General features: G+C 40.8%; 2 protein-coding genes across 2 annotated transcripts; both read right to left on the minus strand.

Annotated features, from left to right (window-relative positions):
- Positions 1-213: 213 nt before the first annotated feature.
- Positions 214-3,849, minus strand: LOC308407280 (twist-related protein 2-like). The gene has a single exon (XM_080898844.1). It carries the CDS (start codon positions 3,341-3,343, stop codon positions 2,708-2,710), a length of 636 nt encoding a protein of 211 aa, XP_080754970.1. The 5' UTR covers positions 3,344-3,849; the 3' UTR covers positions 214-2,707.
- Positions 3,850-4,616: 767 nt separating this feature from the next.
- LOC308406610 (TELO2-interacting protein 1 homolog) lies at positions 4,617-23,087 on the minus strand (the record flags this gene model as incomplete). The annotated part of the gene is made up of 3 exons (XM_080897690.1): positions 4,617-4,813; positions 22,463-22,603; positions 22,923-23,087. The coding sequence occupies 3 exons, from the start codon at positions 23,085-23,087 to the stop codon at positions 4,628-4,630; spliced, it is 492 nt and encodes a 163-aa protein (XP_080753816.1). The 3' UTR covers positions 4,617-4,627.
- Positions 23,088-24,118: the final 1,031 nt, after the last annotated feature.

Consider the following 24,118-nt stretch of genomic DNA (forward strand, 5'->3'; position numbering starts at 1 on the left):
TCATAAAAATGAAAATAAAATACTCTTACATTGTGGTGCAAAAGCTTTATTCATTTAGTGTTTGTTAAATCATCAAGTTTCAAAACAGTAGCACAACTGAGATGATAAAGCTATAAGTTATTATTTAGGTCTAAACATACTATAAATATTTCCTGAGCACTTAATTGCACTTTAACATGTTTCTTTTGGGAAGAATTAAGTGTTCCTGACCGGGCAAAGGCACACAGACCTCGTTAAAAAACAGAAAGCAGGGGGAGGAAGGGAAAGGAAAGGAGACAGTTTAACAAGAGAGACAGGAGACAAGGAAGGCGTGGTGAGAGTATAAATCTGTGCACCAATCACTGAAAATAAGAACTTCAAGAAAGTTTTGCAGATAGTTTTATTTTTCAGGAGTTTTCTGCTTAGGATGCTTTACGAAGTCATACTGTGTCAGTATGTAAAGCATCACACTGTACACATTTCAAGTAATAAGTCATAAAAACAAAGCCTGATTTTAAAGTCTGAGAAGTGCACAAGAGATGGATACGCTAATGCTCTCTGAAATGAAAGCCTGGCTTCGACTACACAATCTTTTACAGCGACAGCTATAATATCAGCTTCTTTAAGGTACTACAGAAGGAAAGTGGTCAAAAAATGTTCTCGGTAAATGACGGCACTTTGTATGTATAGCTGATCCTCGTTTTCCCACATTACTCTGAAGCATGACATACAAAGTGCATACGCAGAAAGAAGAACAAGGAGCAGAACAGAGATTCAAAAGAAAGATCACAGTCACTTTATTCAGCAGCTGGTCAGACAAAGAAAGACATATTACTACTGTAACCACTTATACACATCAGCATTGGATGTTGCGTATATAAAGATAATTCAAAATTCCTGTTTCCAAGTAAGAATGGCAAAAGGCAGGATATAACTATATGTTATTCTTAGGCATCTCAAGCGAGAGATGAGTCACTTCCAGTTTCAATTTGATCCATAAATGAAAATTTAGAATACAACTTGAATTACATGACAACATAGAGAATAGGCAAGGCCATGCACTCATTTTAATGTTTGCATTTCACATAGAAATGCACAGGGGCTGCTTTTTCTCTGTTGGCCCACAACTGGATTCTTTCTAAATGTCAAGTGTCTTCTAACATGTCAGTGAAGTCTAGCCTTCAGAGACCGCACTGTGCTGACTGTGGGGCCCGGTAAACATCTCCATAAGTCTTTAAAAGAGCTGGAAACATTAGCTACCTCCCTGGGACGTTCTAATGATAGGTTGCCGGTCTTCATGTATTTTGGCAGTGAGGGGAGAAATGGATTGTCATGGATGTGCTTTGAAGCCAAACAGCATGTCAGTCCTGTTGTCTTGAAATAACTGTAAACCTTACACTTAATGTTCATTGCGTCTCACAAAACAAAAGCCTACAATATTAGAAAGAAAGGTATATCATTTGGTAATGATGTGGACTCCAATAGCATTTCCCTAGTGGAGCCAATGTATTGAAAAAAGTGTATTTTTTTAAGTGCATAGTTGCATGTGTGCACCTCTACATTTGTGTGTATAAATCAGCTCTCACCTCCTCCATCACTACCAGTGGTTTATGGGAGCCCAGCAGGGAGCCACATCAGCCTTCCCCTTTGATGGTGACACACATGATTCATGGCTTTCCGAGACCGTTTGTTTTCATTACGCCTCCTCGTCAGCTCGCTAGCTGTATCGCGGTTTCGTGCAACGCAAGCAAATTCGGGCCAGAACGAGAGGAAAGAACGTCAAGGGGAGAGGTTTTTTTGGCACTGAAAGAAACAAAGGGGCTAGGTTTTGGGATGGACAAGAAACTTAAGGCAGAGTGACGGACGGCCGTGGCTGCTTTTTTTTTTTTCTTCCAACTTTTGCTAAGGTTCAGAGGTAGTCAGGGATTCCTTAAATGTCAATGTTGGAAAACCAGGAGCTGAAAGCCCACGGAAAAGTCAAAATCCTGACAACTCTTGCAACATTCAGTATGGTGTTCGCAGTTCTTTCTTTCTTTTAAGTCCTCTGCTCTATAGATATTACACAAACCTTTATACACTTTCTACCTCAAGAAAGAAAGAAAGTTAAATAAAAAATGGCTCATTGTATGTAGACCTATGGTGATGATTATGTTACTGATAATAGTGATAATACTGATTTTATTTAAGGTGATAAAATCAGGGGTGATGGCAATGATGATGAAACCAGCTGTCATGCTTCAGTACCTGAGAGAGCTGGTGGGTCAGGGGGCTCCAGCAGAATTAGCTGTGCTGCTATGAAGCGTCAAAGACGATCGAGTCCTTAACCATCAGCTTGATGAAGCGAATGCATGTTGAATGAAAGCTTCCATTGTGATTCATGTAAACAAAATACACATGTTAAAAGAAAAAAAGAGAGAAAACAATCCCTAAATAAGCTAGCAGTCCCTGCTTGAACTCATTGCATTTGCATTCGTGAGCAGTGATAGCTGCTTTGGTAAAAGCAGATAAGTGGAATGACAATAATCCACGGTTACATCTCATAAGTTCATAACCAATCAAACAAATGCTCATGTGAAAGCTTCCTCTCATGAAGTGTTACGCTGTCTTTTCATTGAGGCAACCAGATCGCAACCGAGGTGTCAAGTAGTGTGAATCCACTAGTGAGCAGACACAGTTTGGACATCTCCTCAGCCCCTTTGCATCATACTTTTTAGGCTTCCAGACAAGGCTAGTGACCAGCAGACATGGTTGACCAGGCTCCCTCCATCCTCCAGACAGAGAAAGCATAGCTCAGTCTCTCATGGGCCAGGTAGTTACATCCTGCCAGCTTGGTGTCCATCTCATCACTCTGCAGAACCTGGTACAGAAAGTCAATGTAGCGTGACGCCAACTTAAGTGTCTGGATCTTGCTCAGTTTGTCAGACGGGAGCGTTGGGATTATTTTGCGCAACGAGGAAAAGGCTTCATTCAGAGATCGCGTCCGCTGGCGCTCCCGGATGTTGGCGATGACCCGCTGGCCGTGTGGGTCCTCGAGGCCGCTTGAAAGACCTTCAGGGCTGGGACCGGGCGCAGGAGAAAGGGAAAGCGGGTGATGCTGAGGACTCTTCTTGAGCTTTTTGGGGCCAGTAGGATTGTAGCTCTGAATGTCATCTACTGGCTTGACCTTGCCGTCGTCTGCCGACATGGTGGGTGTAATTGCGGAAATGTGATCCTCCATTTGGGCACCCATCTGCCGCTTACGCCCGGTGATCCCCGCCGTCGCAACCACAACAGGACAGGCGTTAGAAAGTGGTCGTTTGTTGTTCTCCTTGCTGGACACCACCCCTCCCTCAGGATGGTCATTTGAGTGTTCCTCCTCTCGCATGCTTGGCCACGTTCTTCTTCTATCTCCTGTCTTCTTTATTTCACTGTATCCTTCACTCTTATTTTGTCCAGTTTCCTTTAATGTCTCTCTCCACTCCTCCACCCGTAACAGCAGTTTCCCTCCCTTCCGATTGCTGTCGGGAACTCCCTCAGTACAGCCGCGGGTTTCTCTGATCTTCTGCTGGGTTCTTCTTCTTCGCCAACCAACTTTTCACATTGTCATATCCAGACATGCCAAACCAAAACACGTAAGTAATGAGTTCAGTTTTTCTGATCAGCTCTGTCGCGTTACATGTTAAAAATCTCTTCCCATACTCGCTGAGAGAACGCTGCATCAGCAAAGCTAGAACGTTCTCATGTCCCACTCCCACTGCAGCATGTGAGACAACAGCAAATCGAATCAGACTTTTTAAAGCGAAGGGAGCATGAAGCTTTCAGCTGCCCACCCATCTGACTCACTGATTGGTCCAAAGGTTTCTTTTTCTGGGGGACAGCTGAGCACAAGACAACAGAAAAAAATGAATTCTGACTGATTGGTTGGATCAAAGGATGAGGCGGAGACAAAGGTGTGCCATACAACCAAGTGAAACGAATCGCTCTGACGTTTCTGGTCCCAGAAGTTGCCCGAGTTTATAGGTTCCAGATTTCCTCTAAAGCAAGCCAATACCATCCCCCGCCTCTCGCAGACCGTTCTCTGTCGTCTCCTCTATAACAGTTCAGCACAGTCAACCATTGCCTTCAATATAATTAAAAACAAAAAAATTCATTAAAAAGAAGCTCCACCAATGTTTGTCTCTGATTATAAAGTTGAGCAAAGTTCAACTTAGATTTTTCTGCCCCTAGGTTGTTTTTTGTGCTTTACAAATAATGAAATGTGGTGATTTTTTAAACACATTCCAAGCAGATGGAGTAATAATTAAAACTTGGAGAAAAGAAAATTCAGCTAGTGTTGCGATTTTGGATGTATGCAATGATTAAAGGTGTGGGATTAACAGGAACTGCTGTATATAATACTTATTAAATTACATGAAATACAATGAACATGGTAGTCTATTACCACAACACTTGGCCACCAATGAGGCACCATTATTTTCCATATGTAGTAAATGCAAAAATAAATAAATAATGATCTCTTGTATAAAGAGTTGATACATTTCCTTACAATCCTAAAAGAATGAAGACAGAAGGTTCTTGTTTTGGAAACAATACTGTTTTATTTTACTGGCAATGCCTTAGCTGTAGTTACTAAACACAGACCTGGAGGGAGGAAGGAGCTGGCATTCAGTCAGCACTGAGGTCTAATCACAGCATTAAGGAAAGAATGAGTACTGTGAATCAGAGGCAGGCCTGTGGGACATTTTGTTACTTTCATCCACTGTGCTTCAGCATGCACTGGTCCAGATCCAACGTGGGCTTTAGCTCTCCAAATTTCTGGGTCAGCCTCCAGTACAGCATGGCCCACAGCCACACCCTGACAAGAGAAGAGTCTATTGTTAGCATTTTGCATTTCATAGGAAAGATGCTTCCCTCTGATGAAAACACCCGGTTCATGATGCATTTCTTTGACACTCGCAGTTAGGACACAGAGCTGGAAATTCTCAAACTCTCCCCACTGAGTTATAAGTCAAGTCCACAGTTAGAAGAGAAACCTCTGTTTTCCTGATAATAAATGATGTCATTTCTCTTGTGCACACACCACTGCTCAGCATCAAAGTGCTCTTTTTGCCACAGATTTTTGTTCTAGTGAATAAATACTGCTAAAACAGTTTTTAATCAGAGTATAGGATGAAGTCAATTAAACGTCTGGGATATTGATATGCTGAGTTAAGTAGCAGAGGGTTTTTTTTTTTATCTGTTTCTGTTGCTCTGCTGTTAATTAAATTAACGGCAGCTACACTAGAAGGGCAACAATGAGACAATCCCCATCTGCTTTTAAAGTAGAGGCCTTTTTTTTTTTCTCTCCTCGCATTTTCTTTTTTTCCCCCTTCACTTTAGGATCAGAATACCACAGAATACCAAAATTGAAAGATCCACCACTGGTGCCCTGTGGTTTTCACAGATGAGAGGAGGTTCACCCTGAGCACATGTAACAAATGATAAAGGATCTGGAGAAGGTCCGCAGCAATGCCCGGGCTCATGCAGCAGGAGTATGCAGACAGTTCCTGGAGGATGAAGGATTGATACCATTGACTGGCCCCCATGCTACCTAAAATTCAACAGAACACCTCTAGGAGATGATGTTTTGGTCCATCTGAAATCCCCAGATCACATCTCACACTATCAAAGCCCTGATCCAGATCTGGGGGGAAATCCCCCAGGAGACATCTCATTAGGAGAATGCCCCGATATCAGGCACGCATACAAGCACGTGGGGTCATACAAACTACTGAGTACCAAATATCAGCACAAAGGTGTCTTTGAATTCACCTAGGTTGATCATTTTCACTTCCATCAAACGGCTTGGTTGTATTAACTTGAAAAAAGAAAGCAACTGGACAAAATAAAACAAAATAATTATTACTAACTAACAAAAAAACATCTGAGCAGAAACGTCATGGACATTGTCCAGCTGCAGTGAGAGAAAGACACGTCTCCGTATTACTATCTAGTTGCAGTTGTATCAGATTGCAGACATTGTCAAACCCAGTCCACCTTTTCCACAGTGGATTTAAAAAAAAAACCAAACAATTTATAACAAATTAGTCTACAATTCATCTTTGTGATGCACAATATAAGTTATTTGTCCTGGTAGGCTCAAATAAATAAGGCTACCAGCCATTATGAAGACATGATCTGAATCCTTTGATATGATTTAAAATTAAATACATATAAATCATTTAAATGACTTAATTTAAATGACTCTGTTAAGACTATTCTCCTCAGTCATAGCCTCTTCATGCTTGTCAAGATCATCAGTGTAGGATGGACATATCTGCTGCTCTGTAGCTACAAGAATATTATTCAGTATTACACAGATCATACAGAAATTAAAGCAACTGTAAATATAAAAAAGTTGATGATGTGGTTCTGTGCTGTTTTGGTCTGGTTAGTTAAAGAGAATGGAACAACCACAAAAGTTTCTCTTCTGAATGTATGGTTTTTTAACAAGATTTGCACTCCTGAGTATTTATTTAATGAAGAGCAGCTTGCTGCGTTTAAGGAGCATGATTTAAATCACTATTAGAAGACTCAACTTACAGAAAAAAACATGAACCTGACTGATGAGATTCAAATGCCCATCTGACAAGAACAACTGTTTACCCAGCTTTACACACCCAGGGATGGAGCATTCAAGGCCTGCTTTGTAATTTCCCACTAAATCACAAAAAGCAGTAAGCCACTCTCTGATGGGGAGTTTAGCAATGAGGGCTTGATCGACACTACCTCGCTAATGTGTCCTAAGAAAAAAGAAGTCTTCAAAAATGTGCCCGTCTCTGGACAACCTGTAACAAAAGGGATCGATGGCACAGCCAGAAACACAGAGCTTCAATTGCAATACCGACAATTAATCAACTTTGCAGTTGAGATAACACCAGAGAATGGTCTGTTACTGGAGTTAAGTACATATCAAAGTTATTATAGTTTTGTATTCTCTTATTAGTTTTTTTTTTTTTACGTTTCTCTTTTTAATTCCATTTTATTTTAGTTAGTTTCCAGAGCAGGTTTGCCCATTTCACTCGAGTTTTTATTGTTTGAAAATGTCTCTTAAGTATTATTGTATTTATGGCAAATGCTTGATGCAAGATTTAGGAAAATCAGTATGAATATTACAGTGTAAACAGAACTTTTTGAACTCACAATCTTTTCAACATCCAGGTCTACATTACTAAATTAACAATGGCTTTTTATATGTGTAAATAATACAGTTAACATCAACCGAACTTTGCACAAAAACTGACTTTCAAAGCTCAGGTTCAATATCTAGTTAAAGACTAGATTTCGCACACTGAACAAGGAAAAGGTGGAAAACTGTACATGAAGTCATTAAACAGCAAGAAAAATAGCAAAATCACTTTTTTATAAAGTCTTTTAAATTTTGTAAAAATGGGCATTTTGAGGGGGGATGATGGGATGATGATTAAATATACAGCAGGTCATCTGCTAATTGGAAGGTTGGTGGTTAGATCCCTCCCGTTTGTGCAAGATGCTCAAGTCAAGTTGCTCTGGGATGCATCCGAGTATGAATGGGTGTGCATGTTAGATCGAAAGAACAGAGAATGAGACAAGTTGTGCGAAGCGCTTTGAGTCCCCAGATAGAAAAGTGCTATATATATATATATATATATATATATATATATATATATATATATATATATCTAACAAGCTAATCTACAATACGGCAGCAGTGATCAGTGAGATGCTTGGCTACAAGTTGAACAGCCACAAGGGGCAGTACCCTCCATGGAGAAGGAGGCTAGAGGGCAAGATCAAAGTAGCACGGAGGGAGGTTAGCCAACTAACGGAGTTGCAGAAAGGTGCGACAAAGAAGGTGCATAAGAAATACAGCAAGCTGTCCATACCTGAGGCCTTGGAAACTGCCAAGCAAAGACTCATAGCCTTGGCCAGCCGCTTGAGGAGGTACACCAGAGAGATAGAAGGCAGGAGAATAAACCAGCTGTTCTCCACAGAACCAGCAAAGGTGTACTCTCAGTGGCAAGGGAACAATAATAATAAGAGAACAGCACCACCAAGGCTGGAGACAGAGCAATACTGGAAGAGCATATGGGAGAAGGACGCAACCCATAACGGCAATGCTCAGTGGCTAGTGGATCTGAGGGCAGACCACAGCGACCTCCCTGAACAGGGTCCAGTAACCATCACAGTGGCAGATATCCAAGAAAGGGTCTCCAGTATGAAGAGTTGGACAGCACCAGGGCCCGACATGGTTCACGCCTACTGGCTAAAGAAGCTGACTGCACTCCACGAGCGTCTGGCAGCACAAATGAACCAGCTGCTAGTTAACGAGAGACACCCGGAATGGCTAACCGAAGGTCGGATGGTCCTGATCCCCAAGGACCCCAAGAAGGGACCGGTCCCCTCCAACTACCAACCAATAACCTGCCTCAGTAGGGGAGAGCGGGGTAATTTGTCACACTTTTCACACTGACTAACTCTTACTGAGCACCATACATCACAACGTAATAAATGTTTCACCAAATGAAAGAAGGAAGTCTCGGGCACATATGATGTATTCATTACATTTTCATATCTTATCTCATTACGGAGTTGTAGACTGTTGAATGGAGAATGTGTACTTGTGACAATTTGCCCCATCGGCAGGTAAGTTGTCACACTAGATTATCTTAAAATAAGAACACAAATACTTAATTGTGATTATTGATTTTAATTGTTAAATTCAAACCAAAACTGGAAATTTGAACAATTATGCCAAGAGAATTTGGAAAAAAAACAATTATTTCAATCCAATACACATTTTAATCAAAACATTAAGTAGAAAGAAAACTTTAGTTTGAACTTTAAACTCAAATGTTCTCTGGCTTGCACATAAATCCATCATAAATGAATGGAATGCTGCAAATAACTTGCTTTACTTAACATGTTTATCCTCTGAACAAAACAGATGCCCTATTTCTGATTAATCAGACTCAACTTCAGAGTCACAATTCTGGCACACATAAATTGCCTGGCCTGAGGTGCAAGCATCATGGGCCCATTAGTTGCATTTTACGCATTTTACCCAGGTCTCTTTTGGACAACTGTTTGAAAATGGCTCCACACAGACAAGGCAGAAGCACTCTTCATCATCTGATGATGACTCTTGAATTATTTTTCTTCTTTTAGCTGCGTTGTTCTTCATAGGTCCAGATGTTTCCCCCCCTCGCGTCCCTCTCTTTTGAAACAGCTTTTTGCTAGATTCAGCCTTATTCTTTTCTTTTTCTAGTTGCTGCTTCACTGGCGTGTCGGTTAGAATTGCTGATTTGCGTTGTTTTCTTCCTTTGCTGGATGGTTTTCGGCGGCCAGCTTTTGGATATGGCCGGATGTCCTCTGGAGTTGGTAGTCCGCTGTCAGTAATTGCAGTGCTGGGTAAGGGTGAGCTCGTGATAGAGATGGTGCTGGAGCTTGGCAGTTCAGAGTTGGTGCTGGGGCCTAGCAGTGCAGAGTTGGTGCTGGGGCCTGGCAGTGCAGAGGTAGTGCTGGGGCCTGGCAGTGCAGAGGTAGTGCTGGGGCCTGGCAGGTCAGAGTTGGTGCTGGGGCCTGGCAGTGCAGAGTTGGTGCTGGAGCCTGGCAGGACAGGGTCCGGAATAGGGCGATCTGTGATGTAGGATGGTGCAAACTCGGCTTCCAGAAATACATTTCTGTTGTAAGGTTGAATCCCAGCCACCCTAAAACCAGCCTGAATGTTCAATGGGGTTGCAGCCAGAGGATATGCAATTGCCACAATCCCAGGAATGTCATAAATAGACATTGTCTTCCCAGGGTTGTTCCTCATCCAGGCATCACACGTGCTGTTGATGTGCCTCTTTAGTGGCCCGTAGACAGACCTGTCTAATGGTTGGAGCCGATGTGAGCAGTGCGGTGGGAATGACAGCATGATTATGCCATTTTCTTTGGCATAATTGAGTCCATCAATGGACAGATGAGACTCGTGGTTGTCCAAAAGGAGTAAACAGGGCTTCTCCTTTGAACACTTTGTATGTTCATTGAAATGTTGCAGGAAGTCAACAAAGTGTGTGTCTTTCATCCATCCAGAGGAATTTGCCCCTCCTTTGCTGCCGGGTGGCCCGTTGATCAGGAAATGGTCATGGAAGTGGACACGTGGGAAAATAAAGTATGGAGGTAAACTATTCCCTATGGCTGAGACAGCACAGGCCAGTGTGACAAGGGTTCCCCTTTCAGCAGAGGTCAGTGACCCTACTTGTTTGAATCCACGTCTGGCCAACACTTTGTCTGGTTTATGTACAGTGGTGACCCCAGTTTCATCAACATTCCAAATGTCTCCTGGTCCAAACTCATATTTGCATAACACTTTCTCTAAGTTGTCAAAGAAAGCATTGACATTCTCTCTGTTGAAGCTACTTGCCCTGGCAAGGCTAGTTGCTTCTGGCTTTCTCAGTGACAATGTTGTATGCTGCTTTAAAAAGCCTGTAAACCACTCTTTGCTGGCCTTTTCTTTTTCTGCCCACAAAGGCACAAACTTCAGTTCGTGTGCCACAGCAAACTGGTAGGCAAGCTTTCTGACCTCACTTGGTGACAGACCAAAATAAATGTCAGCTGACCTAGTAATATATTCAACAAGCTGCTTTTCCAAATCAGGGGAAAAAATCTTCCTTGGCGTTGTATAACCAACCATTGTTGTTGGCATGGCTGTCTGACTTTCAATTTCTTCTCTGGTAATCTTTTGACAATACCGAGTTAGAGTACGGTAATTTATGTCAAAATCCTTTGCTGTACTTCTGATTGATTTGTTCTGCATCTTTACCTGCCTGACTGCCTTTAACATAATGTCAGGTGGTGTTCTGCCACGCTCTGTCTTTCGTTGATAATTTCGAACCATCTTACTTTCTTCCTTCCTTCCTTAATTCCTGCCTCTCCTTCCTTTCTTCAAAAACCTTATTACAAATACAAATGAATTACAATATCAATTTTTTGGAGCATTTATTTGTACTGGGGCAAGTTGTCACATGTGACGACTTGCCCCAAAGTTAATGAGACAACTTGCCCCAAACTGACATTTATGCTAATTTTGGCTAAATGTCAGGGTTAGCTCAACATAGCACATCAGCTGAAGTATCAAAAGACACGTTAATGTCTCCTCTATTTTGTGTAAAATAATAATTTGTAACATCTATACCTAACAAAGTTGTACTGATGAAAATTTAAAGTGATTTATTTTTCCTTTTAGGTCAAAAAAATAAAAAAGATGTGCTCACCTCAGATTAGAGCAGTCTTGACTACATGTGAACAGGAGGTTGACTATAGAAGAAGAAGTCACACAAAGTGGCTATTTCATTTTTGAGATAGAGCCTCTAGTGTTGGAGTTATGAACAGTGTGACAACTTACCCGTGTGACAACTTACCCGTGTGACAACTTACCCGTGTGACAACTTACCCCGCTCTCCCCTACTACATGGAAGCTCCTGTCAGGCATCATATCGGCTAAGATGAACAGGCACATGGGTCAATACATGAGCGGGACACAGAAAGGGATTGGCAAGAATACCAGAGGCGCAAAACACCAGCTACTGGTAGACAGAACAATCAGCCGAGACTGCAAGACCAGACTGACCAACCTGTGCACTGCCTGGATTGATTACAAGAAGGCCTATGACTCAATGCCCCACAGCTGGATACTGGAATGCTTAGAATTGTACAAGATCAATGGGACCCTAAGAGCCTTCATCAGGAACTCAATGGGGATGTGGCGTACAACACTAGAGGCCAACTCCAAGCCCATAGCACAAGTCACCATCAAGTGCGGGATCTACCAAGGAGATGCTCTGTCCCCACTGCTGTTCTGCATAGGCCTGAACCCCCTCAGTGAGATCATTAACAAGACTGGCTACGGATACCGACTACGGAACGGAGCAGTTGTCAGCCACCTCCTGTACATGGATGACATCAAGCTGTATGCCAAGAGTGAACGAGACATCGATTCACTGATCCACACTACCAGGCTATACAGCAATGACATTGGAATGTCGTTCGGACTGGAGAAGTGTAGTCGGATGGTAACAAAGAGAGGGAAGGTAGTCAGAACTGAGGGGATTGAACTACCAGAAGGCAACATTGCAGACATAGAGGACAGGTACAAGTACCTGGGGATCCCGCAGGCGAATGGGAACCATGAAGAGGCCGCTAGAAAAGCTGCAACCACCAAGTACCTGCAGAGGGTCAGGCAAGTCCTGAGGAGTCAGCTGAATGGTAAGAACAAGATCCGGGCCATCAACACGTACGCCCTGCCCGTGATCAGGTACCCTGCTGGGGTAATAGGCTGGCCAAAGGAGGAAATAGAAGCCACTGACATAAAGACAAGAAAGCTCCTTACCATGCATGGAGGGTTTCACCCCAAGTCCAGCACCCTGAGGCTGTACGCTAAGCGCAAGGAAGGGGGCCGGGGACTGGTGAGTGTCAGCACCACAGTCCAGGATGAGACAACGAACATCCAAGAATACATTGGGAAGATGGCCCCAACTGACCGAGTGCTCAGTGAATACCTCAGGCAGCAGAAACCCAAGAAAGAGGAGGGAGACGAGGAACCATCATGGAAGGACAGGCCCCTGCACGGTATGTACCACCGGCAGACAGAGGAGGTGGCTGATATCCAGAAATCCTACCAGTGGCTGGACAAAGCTGGACTGAAAGACAGCACAGAGGCACTAATCATGGCAGCACAAGAACAAGCTCTGAGCACAAGATCCATAGAGGCTGGGGTCTATCACACCAGGCAAGACCCCAGGTGCAGGCTGTGTAAAGATGCCCCAGAGACAATCCAGCACATAACAGCAGGGTGCAAGATGCTAGCAGGCAAGGCATACATGGAACGCCATAACCAAGTGGCCGGCATAGTGTACAGGAACATCTGTGCCGAGTATAATCTGGAAGTCCCGAGGTCAAAATGGGAGATGCCCCCAAGGGTGGTGGAGAATGACCGAGCTAAGATCCTGTGGGACTTCCAGATACAGACGGACAAAATGGTGGTGGCTAACCAACCGGACATAGTGGTGGTAGACAAACAGAAGAAGACGGCCGTAGTGATCGATGTAGCGGTTCCGAATGACAGCAATATCAGGAAGAAGGAACACGAGAAGCTGGAGAAATACCAAGGGCTCAGAGAAGAGCTCGAGAGGATGTGGAGGGTGAAGGTAACGGTGGTCCCCGTGGTAATCGGAGCACTAGGTGCGGTGACTCCCAAGCTAGGCGAGTGGCTCCAGCAGATCCCGGGAACAACATCGGAGATCTCTGTCCAGAAGAGCGCAGTCCTGGGAACAGCTAAGATACTGCGCAGGACCCTCAAGCTCCCAGGCCTCTGGTAGAGGACCCGAGCTTGAAGGATAAACCGCCCGCAGGGGCGTGCTGGGTGTTTTTTTTAATATATATATATATATATATATATATATATATATATATATATATATATATATATATATATATATATATATATATATATATATATATATATATATATATATATATATGTCCATTTAATATGCCCATTTCACTTTTCCATTGCTAAACTGTAACATCTACAGTTACCGGTAGCAGTTTTAGAAAGATATAAAATTAGTATTTAGCAGAATTGAGTTTAGCTTATCGGTGTGCCCCTCCACAACAGTCCCAGTTTCCCTTTGGGGTAAATTAAATTCCCACCCCTGCTCTTGACTGAAGGTGGCACTTGGTTTTTCCACTTTATGCAAAGAATGGATCAAATTGCTAAAACTATCTTCATGAAGCTCTGACTGGGGTTTATCCCAGCTAACAAAAAAAGAAAAAGAAAAAAAGAAAGAAAACCCTTGGCTGTGCTAAACTTGCTTTGCAGTCTGGTGTGGTGACAAGAAATATTTATATCAAAACTTGAATTACCTCCAGCTCTGATACATTGTTATCAAATTTAGCTTCCATAAACACTCGTGTGCACAGATTTCTGCCAAACTGGCTGAACCCTTTTCATCTTCTTCTCTCTAAACATCAGACCATGTGTCCCGTGTGTGGGCGCTGAGACACCTGTAATGGATCACAACAATTTACATATCACAGCTCACTTCAAGCTGCTCCTTGCTGTCTAAAAATAAATAACTCCAAGCTATGGTGGTGATGGAAATTAATATCAGGCCTAAATATAAACATATAAATTGGGGCAGGGTATAGGGGAGAGGCAGATCGTGCGTGCACGGGGAGGCCTCCCAGATCCTGTGTTTAGAAAGAGAAAAACGTGCCGTACCTTGTCCGTCTGAGCTTCATGCTCAAATGAGGACTTACCATAAATATTTCCGACAACAGAAATGGGAGAATGTTATCAAACGCAAAGGTTGAATGCACACACATGGCACACGCATGTTCAAAATACATGGGTCTTTAATGTGGCATGTACAGTCTTAAAAATAAATAAAGACAAGCTTTAAAATGTTACATGTCACAGCTATGCTTTCCTCCACTGGGACACTTTGACTGTTTATCTAAAAATAACAGTCTTCACAATTCGCACGGCAATAGTAGCCAAGCTCACACGGGAAACATTTTTCTTCTGTTTTCCTCACAGAAATGATCACAAATCTTAAACCCACAGAATCTGTGATTTAAACATTTTAGGGAGTTGTTCTAAATGTTGAACAACCCAGAGGACATTTTAGATTCTTTCAGCTAATTGTTTTGGTTTCACCTCGTCTTCACTCTCACTTTGCTTATCAATTTCCAGCAGCTGAGCATGTTTGGTAAATTCAGCATATACAGTAGTATACCTACCCAGCTCCAAAAAGAGTTAGCATTATACTTTTTAAAAGAGAAAGTGTGCACACAATGTCTCACTTCATGCTTGCTCTTCACCAACCTTTGGTGTCACTTTGTCATCACTCGTGTTGTTGTTATTGTCTTATTTGTTACGATTTAGGGTCTGTGAGCATAAGCAGAGGTTTTTGCTCAGGTAGTAACTGTGACCTCTTTTTCAGAGGCTTCTCTAACATTTAATGGTTGTAAAATATGTCAAACTTTTTGATAAGGGGTTGCACTGAGGATTTTGGACGATGGTGTTTAAGTGTTGTCACTGCCCAGGATTCGTGGACACAGATTCTTGTTCACTTAGCCGCTGTTTACAGTTTAAAAGTCTCCATCAGAACAAACACTTCTAACTGTACTTTGCTCCTCATTGTCTTTGAAAAGCAAGAGCTGATAAAACAGTTAATGCCCTTTTATCTTTAAGTTTGGTATAGTATTCTGTCTTAATCTATTTTGTGTTTTATTTACTATATGGGGAAAAGTCCTGTCAGCCCTGTGCTGAGAGGGCTGTGGTCATCAATCCATCCTGTTCTAATAAAGCCAAATTTCCGGAAGACTTTTAGATGTGTTCAGTTTTATTCATATAGCACCACTGTCAACAAATCTTTTATCAAGGCACGTCATATTGTAAGGTAAAGACCCTACAGTGTTAATCTAGGACAAATGTTCACTCTGATTCATTGATGAAGCGAATGCAAGTCAGTAATCAAAGGAGAGTTTTTAGCCATAACTAACTACATATGTATAGTATATCATGAGTGGACAGACATGGATGTAAAGCACACCTTAACTGTTTGGCTGAGCCAAAACAAGCACAGCAGTGGTCTGGATATTGTTAAATGTGCAAATATTGTTTCACTTTTTTGTATGTCAGGTGTCATGTTTGAAGAAAGCACTTTGAAGCCACTTGAATGTATATGAACACATTTACATGAGCACAAACTGACAAAAAGGTTATGCTGTCATTATGTTTTAGTATAGTTTATGAGTTGCGGACAATAAAAGAATATTAAAAATCAAATGTATCAATGCTCTTGTGTACTACTTGTGCACAGATAATTTTAAGTCGTTTTGGGGGCATAAAGTGTAGGAAATACACGTGTAAAAGTTCAGGTATCCCTTTAACAAGACTTTTTCTATTGCTTGTGCCTTGATGTGGTAGAGATATCTCATTATAATTAAAAAAGAGAAAGCTTTTAATCACTGTAAAATCTGAAATTTCTATAGTTGTGAAATAACAGGAAGATTTCTATCATTTAATCATTTATTTATTACTTTGGTATAATTTAAATAGCTGTGAGGAAGGTCTTTATCAGCAGAGGAAAATGCAAAACTTATAAAACACAGTTAAATGTCCAACATTTGTGTTCTCCCTCACATTTTCCTTTGGGCCGGATTAGTCCTTGCTTGGCCCCTGGGCCTTACACCCCTGCACACACACACCTTTTTTTTTTTCTTGCTGTGCACCAACCAACTGATGTTATTTTAGCCAAAGGGACTAGTTTTTATTTGCCACTATTTTTCAACATTTATCTCATTTTCACAATAAAAACTTAAACAGTGAACTTGCAAACTAATCCTATGAAGACTAAGAGGAAAAAAACAAAAAGGTCTTGGCACATGCTATTTTAAGACTTATTTCCTGCCACTAGAGGGAGACAACACTACATATTTGTTACCTTTCTTGATTGCTGTACTGGACTGTATGACAGCCCTCTGTCATATTACACATAATCATTGTTAGGGTGATGGAAGACATGTCCTAACAAGCCAGGTTTAGAGGAGTATTAGGTATTAAAGCAACATACTGTGATAATCTGTTTATTGGAGGCTGGATTTTATTACTCTGTAATGTTCTGTAATGTTCAATAACTGGTATTGTAACTGGTATGTGGCTTCCTGCTGTCATTCTGTTGTGTCATGAATTGATGTGCACAACAGTTCATGTTCAATAACTGGTATTGTATATATTCTATATTACATACAACACTTCGGTGTAAGCAAAACAATTGTCAAAAATTGAAAGTGAGGAGATAAGAGCTAAGATGGTTATCGTTAGCAAGAGTTTGGATGTTTGTTTGTTTTTTTATGTACAAAGGCAAAGTAAGTAAGTAAAAGTAAAGTAAAATCTATTTATATAGCACGCTTCACAGATAAAAATCACAAAGTGATTCACAATACAGAGAATGAAAATGAATAAGAATGAAAATATAAGAAATAACAATGTAAAACAACATAAAAACAACTAATTAGTTGACAACTTGTGTATATAAAAATGTCTTTAGCTGCTTTTTAAAAGAAACAATGGAGTCAGTGCAGTGTAAAAACAGTGGAAGAGAATTCCACAACCGTGGTGCCACTGCCTGAAAGGCCCGATCACCACGAGCTAGCAGACTCTGACCTGATGACCTTAGAGCTCGGGAAGATGAATGAGGTTTCAGCAGGTCAGACATATACTGAGGAGCCTGACCATGTAGGGCCCTAAAGGTTAAAACTAAAATTTATGTAATCAGCAAACAGCTTCATGTAATGTCAGTGTAGGTTCTCAGTCATCCAGGTCACAGTAGTCTAAGAGCATGAAAAAAACAACAACTGGACTCCTCTATGTTTCACCTGGTTCAGAAGGCTTCTTCTCTTCTAAGACCAAATGGTGCAGAGTCCCGTGTATTTAAACGCTAGTGGGGATGGTCACTTAAGAGGGTCTTTAACCCACTATTCAAAGTCTAGTTGCTTTCTTTTCAAAGCTCCTTAGACAACTTCATGTGATCTTCAACTGTACTTATTTGATTATTCTGATTTTTAATTATAATGTGATAAGACATTATTTTACCATTAAAGGCTCTGTCTTTATTTCCACGTGTTGTATTTTGTCCCCATTTATCCTTTGTCAGGCATCCAATAGCTTCACATCAGTGTTTGTAATCATTTTCAAGTAATGGTTTTACCTGTGTAAAATTATTACTTGAAACAGTAAAGAAAGAAAAAAAAAGCCACCTCTTTCCTATTGGTGGAAAAATGTACCATGTTGAGCAATAAAAAAAAATGGCAACACGTGAGATTTGGTTGTTTAGGAAGAGGGGAAAGTTTTGGGAGTGATGGCAGCGAGAGAGAGTTTTGAGATGTGAAAGATTTGTGACGTTTAGCGTGGAGCTTATAGTTAGTGTGTTGTGTGTTCGTTGCTTTGTTTTGAGTGTCGGTGAGGGTACTAATGAATGTCACAAAAGCAGATTGCAATGTAAACACTGTCTCCAAATGGAAAACTGGATCCCTGTGGTAGGGCTGCTCAATTAATCGAATTTTAATCACGATTACGATCTGGGCTTTCAACGATCATTAAAAATGACTGAGCCGATTATTAGCCCCTCCCTCATTTATCCACGACACCTTAAAGGCCGGTCCGTGAAAATATTGTCGGGCATAAACCGGTCCGTGGCGCAAAAAAGGTTGGAGACCGCTGATTAAGAGGACCCGAGGGAAGCTCGGAAAGCTAAGCAGAAGTTATTTGGAGAGTGACTGCTGTTGGTTGAAAAGAGAGTTTAAAAAAAAACTTCAGTGGTGTTGCACACTATTTTATATTATTTTTTTAAAGTCATTGTTAACCCTTTAAAGCCGGTCAGAGCAGCACGCTCCGTTTTGCGTAACTATTTTTAAATCCCTGTAGAACCCGAACCGTGTAAGCTAGCGCAATAATTTGTTTTGCATATGAAACCGGAGGAGTTGTACTTACATCTGATGCCATCAGCTTGTCCTCGGTCACGGTTTCCTTCCACATATAGCTTTGCAAAAATTGCATAAAAAGCGCTTGCAGGAACAAAAACATAATATTCCAGAAACACGTTTTGCCGTTCCTATCAGCTGTTCGTAACACTTCCCACAGTGAAATGATGCACATGCTGTTTTCTTTGCAAATTTGCATCATAGGATTGTTTTTTGTTTTTCCTGCAGTATATAAAAATTGCTGTATCTCCAAAATAAAACTATGAAGACACTCAAAATAAATTTCCTGTTGTTGTAAACTATTTTTTGCAACTTTATTGTATTTAAAGTTTTGAGGGATAAACCTCTTAAATTTCTCCAAGTAGAAATATATGTAAACAAAACAAAAGCGATTTTCAATTTTTTTTGTAGTTTATTGCACTTTTTTGCAATTTATGTAATTACTATGGACTTAATGCATACATATTATTAAAATATGGGCTATAACAGTTGTATTGATGTATAGCAACTTGAAATGCTCCCACAAATGGCACTACAGCATGTAAAAAAAAAAAAATAAGCTCTGGTGGACTTGGTTCTATAGTAGGTCTTAAAGGGTTAAATAAATATCGTCAAATAATCGTGATCTCAATTTCAGTGAAAATAATCGTGATTATCATTTTTGCCATAATCGAGCAGCCCTACCCTGTGGAGTTCTCTTCTGTCTTGTGGCGGACAAACTATTTTTTTATTTTTTTACAGGCACAAATAATTTGTGTGGCATCTTATTGTGACACTTGATCGTTCTCTCATTTTAGCTATCGTAGTACTTTTTAATGGTTGTCCAAAAAAACCCCACTACATGCACTGGCTGCATTTTTAGATAAATAGTTGTATATAACTTTATTGTTTACAAAGTTTGTGCACAAGTTTTCAAAATTTACAATTTATATTTGCATTTCAAGTTATGAAAATAATTCACTAAACGTGTCTGTGGTACTACTAACTACTACTCGGATTTTTTGTTTTTCTGTGATTTCAGATCAGTTGTGTTAATACACTGCGCAGGTGACCAAAAATTACACAAGCAGCTCATAATTGCATAATTGGGAATGTAATGGCAGAAGCCTGCAGGCCTTGAATATTTTCAACATGCTAATGGGAGTATGATGAGCACAAAGTAAACAAAAACAACAACAACATCATCTCTGATCTTATCAATTAAACGGCCTCCTTCGCTGTCACCTCATGATTCGCTGATTGAACAATCACGTTTCTCAGTTGGGTATAAGAAGAGCTGCTTGCAGTCGTAGCTGTGTGTGCAGTTTGGACCTGAGCAGCATCCTGCTGGCACAGCTGGCTGTGGTCCGTATCATCAAAGTCATGTTTAAAATATGTTGAATGACAGAGCTGCCACAGTGAAGAGGCATTTTTAGTAATAACATCACCGTCATGCATTTAGGATGTCAAACTGTTTCACAGTTTAAGGTTTTTATAATAAAACCGAGATGCCCTGACGATGATACCAATGGTTGATTTTCATTGTTATACAAGACTGCCACCTGGTGGTGAAAGAGTTTCAATGAGTTCTTTGACTTTTTTGGCTTTTTCTGACGACGCATCTCCCCACACACAGCTTTAATGTCAAATCAGGCTAACAACCTAATTGTTAACCTTAGTATAGAGACGTCTTCATCTCTGTACTAATGTACAGACACAAACTTGTATTGCTGTTGTCTCAATCACAGGAAGAAAGCTGACTATAACTCATTCATTTAAGAAGAACCATTAAGTTTATTCCTACAAGAAAGTTACAGCCGTGTAATCAAATAGGCTTTGATAAGATAAGATAAGATAAGATAAGATAAGATAAGATAAGATAAGAGGTAATCTATCTTCAATGTGGTTTTACATAAATGGGCTTCTTGTTGCACCAATCTCCATAAAGTGAGGCGTCATACTAAGAATAGTTGTCTTGCTCTGATTTGTCCATGTTGTGGCTGCTTTGATCATTGCCAGAGCCCAGGTACAGTTCTCCTCACAAAGTCCCCACATCTTTCACCCAGCACAAACAGCACCTGGCATGTAATGTACAAAAATGTAATGTACAAAAGCAGCAAGCTGTCAAAATTCAATAAAACTTTACCGTTGTATACTCCTGGATGAATTGTAGTATTTACAAAACTCGTATATATCCAAAAGCTGATGAAACAATTTCCCAGCAGCAGCTCTGAGTGAATAAATGACTGTTTACAGACTTAACGTGTCTGTATTTGTCAGTTCATCAATGAAAATATGAATAACAAATTTAAAAATATTCCAGCTGATGACAGGAGCTGACGAGTAGCCCAATTTACACCGACAAGTTGAATCAGCTGACACTTGCACCAAAGATCACAAAAAACTATCAGCTTCATTTATCACAAAGTCCTACTTTGTGATTCTCTGAGACAGTTTGAAAAGCAGCCTCTAAGAAGGCATCCACACAGTGATCTTTCTGTGCTGATAGAAGAAATGTTAGTTTAAAGAGTCTTCACATTACAACCCAAAAAAGAAAATAACAGAACTATTTCTGAATGAAATAAGCCTGTTGTTGGGCACCATCTTTCATTTTTTGACTACTAAGTAGTGATGTGACGTTCTGTATCGAGGCTTCGAAGCTTGTGTCGAGTAATGGAGGGGGCGTTTCCGCGATGCGCGTATCGAGGCTTGCTTCATTTATGGGAGGAGCTGAAAATGATGACGTCCGAAGCCTCGCTGCCCGGCTGTACCACGTGACTGGTTCATGAAGTGGTTCGAACTTTGCCGCGAGCTATGACAGCGATATAAACCCCTCAGACTTCATTCAAAATGTGGGTGTTTGATGGAGAGTTGCGGTTAGTGAGAGTTTGGAGGTTTAGAGAGAAAGTCAGGAGAGAATGGAGCCAGCTAAGAAGAGGAGGATGTCCTCCGCTGTGTGGGAACATTTTGATCTTATATCTCCCAACAAGGTATGTAAATTTCCACAGAAGATGTATTTTCATAATACTGATGGTGCAATACAATTTATGTTAAGCTGTCTGTACTTTTGTACAAGGTGAAGTGTTTGCTATGTGCCAGGGAGCTGGGATATAACAACAACACCTCATCCATGCTTAGGCATTACAGAGCTTTGAATGAGAATAAGGGGAACACCGATTGTGGAGCAAGACCAGGTGAGCCATCAAATGTCATGATAATATAGCATGCAGTAATGTTACTAAATGATATAACAATATTATACAACTGTAATAAGTTACGTGTGTGATATTTATATTTGTGCTTTGTCTTTATTGTCTTTCCTCAGGAGAACAATCTCCAATAGATGAAGACCTGGTTAGCATGGTGATTGAGGACTCCCAGCCATTTAGCATTGTGGAGGACAAAGGATTCAAAAGATTTGTGAAATCATTAAATCCTAGCTATGTTCTCCCCACTAAAAGGTCATAAAAGCAGTGAAAATTTAGTTTTTACAGAATAAAACGTGGGCAGGACTGAGGCTCAAAGCCTCAGTGTGTAGCTGTCCATACCTCAACGTTACAAAAGCACAACCACTGTCCACACCCCCAACCACACCTCACAGTAAATGATCATTTCCATTTTAAGCATTTCCAAATAATCATTTTCCATACTGCCAGTATAAATATACACAGTATGCTGCCATCACTACAATATACATGTTTTACACACTCCTTTAGTTGTTGACATTTACAGGCTGTGTGCAAAAGGCCACACTCTTCAAATTCATGCCAACTAATATTTTTACGTCCAGTAGATGTCCTACTAGAGCAAATGAAGCTTCAAGAAGCTGTGCACTGGGGTGAACCAATTGGATGAAAAGCTTCAGTGCTTCATGAAGCTTCATCTGCCCATCACTACTACTAAGAGTTTAAAACTAAAGACGACTTGAATAATTTTGACTCACGTAATGAAAAGAGAGGTTTGTTTTACTTACCCTGAAGGCTCTGAGGACTGCTAATGGGTCATCAGCTGTGAGTCTCTGCAGGAGTGCTGGCCAGCAGTGATGAGCCACAGGCAGCAGTTCATTTTCCCTGTCATTCAGCACCTGAACGCACAACTCCAGCACGTCCAGTACCTAAGGACAAAGAAACACAACACACCTAACAATTATCTCTGTTTTGATCCTGATTATATGTGAGCTGAAACTAATTATTGAGGTCTTCATTGAGAGCCCAAACTCCTGAGCAGGCACGACTTCAGCACAGACTTATTTCTGTTTCACTCCTGGACCAGACTGAATGTTTTTCCTTGATGAGCATTACACCACTGAACAGTCCTCCACACAGTTCTGACAGGATGAATTGTACCAACGCTGGCGGTCCTACCTTCACAAGAATGATTATTTTTGTTATTAGTCCAACAGTTGACTCTACATAAAACTACTGATACAGTACCTTGAGTCGGAGCCTGAGGCTGGGATCAGACAGCAGATGAATGCAGCGCTCCATAACATCCTTAGTGATGCTGAGGTGGGAGGGAAGCTCTGCTTTCACATCAGGACTACCAGTATCTTCAACATCCTCACACTCAGAGGGAGGGACTTCTGCAATGGAGCACATGTACAGTTAGACCGCCAGTTTTGCAGTGAGGTTCAGATTTCTATGACTCTTAATTACAATGATCCATCTCCTCTACACTCTGAATCTAAAATAGGGCTGCCGCAAACGATTATTTTGATAGTCGACTAGTCACCGATTATTTTTGCGATTAGTCGACTAATCAGATCATGCATCCATTGGACGTAAAACGTACAGCTTATTCCACCAGCATGCATCTGCTCTTATATAACTATCTTTAGCTTACAGCTTTAAGTGTTTAAGGTCTGTGCTAACTAAAAATAAAGACAAGATGATAGTGTAACCCACCTAAAATCTGCCTCATGAAAATGAACTGCTGTTCCCCAAGAATGTCAGTAGGTGGCACTATGAGATTGTTTAGTGCTTGTGAACTTGAGTTGAGAACTATAGAGAAGGAGAATAGCGCTAAGGCTACGTATGCTGGTCGGAGCTACTCACAGAGTTTTTCCTTAACCTTTTTCTTGAACAAGGATTGTGTGTGAAGACACAAATTGGATTTTACTTTTCCGCTTGTTGGGAAACGCGGACACTTTTTGTTGATGCTGATGTACCTCTGTTTTTGTGTTTTTTGTTCATTTCCGGTGAGTTGACTAACTGCGCTAGCATAGCAAGCTAATCGTTAGCTCAGTATAATGTAAATTTCATGTGTTCCTTTTAAGTGCTGTATTATCTTTTTATTTCTTCACTTGTGAATGTTTTAAGCCAATCGGAAATATTTCTTTGGAAGCTAGTAGGTAAGTTTTATTTATTGTAATGAGATGATAAATATGAGCAGTCTATGGCTAAATAGTACTGCGACCACGTTTTGCACTTTCCTCGTGCATCAGTAATGTACATTCTCTCAATTCATTGGATTGATGTGACTGCTGTTCACAAAATATGAGATTTGAGTTAAATTTGTATGATGTGGAAATTGTTTTAAGGTTCTTTGATTAATTTTATTATTGATTGCATTAAGTCGTTTTATACAAAGAGTGAGAGACATTTGGTCACTAGTGTTGATTAAGTTGTTA

The sequence above is a fragment of the Rhamphochromis sp. 'chilingali' genome, assembly GCF_963969265.1.
Source record: "Rhamphochromis sp. 'chilingali' genome assembly, chromosome: 12".
In the NCBI taxonomy this organism is placed as follows: Eukaryota; Metazoa; Chordata; class Actinopteri; order Cichliformes; family Cichlidae; genus Rhamphochromis; species Rhamphochromis sp. 'chilingali'.

Excerpts from the sequence above, each read along its gene's own strand:
- LOC308407280 (XM_080898844.1), bottom strand. The coding sequence starts at position 3,343 with ATGCGAGAGGAGGAACACTCAAATGACCATCCTGAGGGAGGGGTGGTG.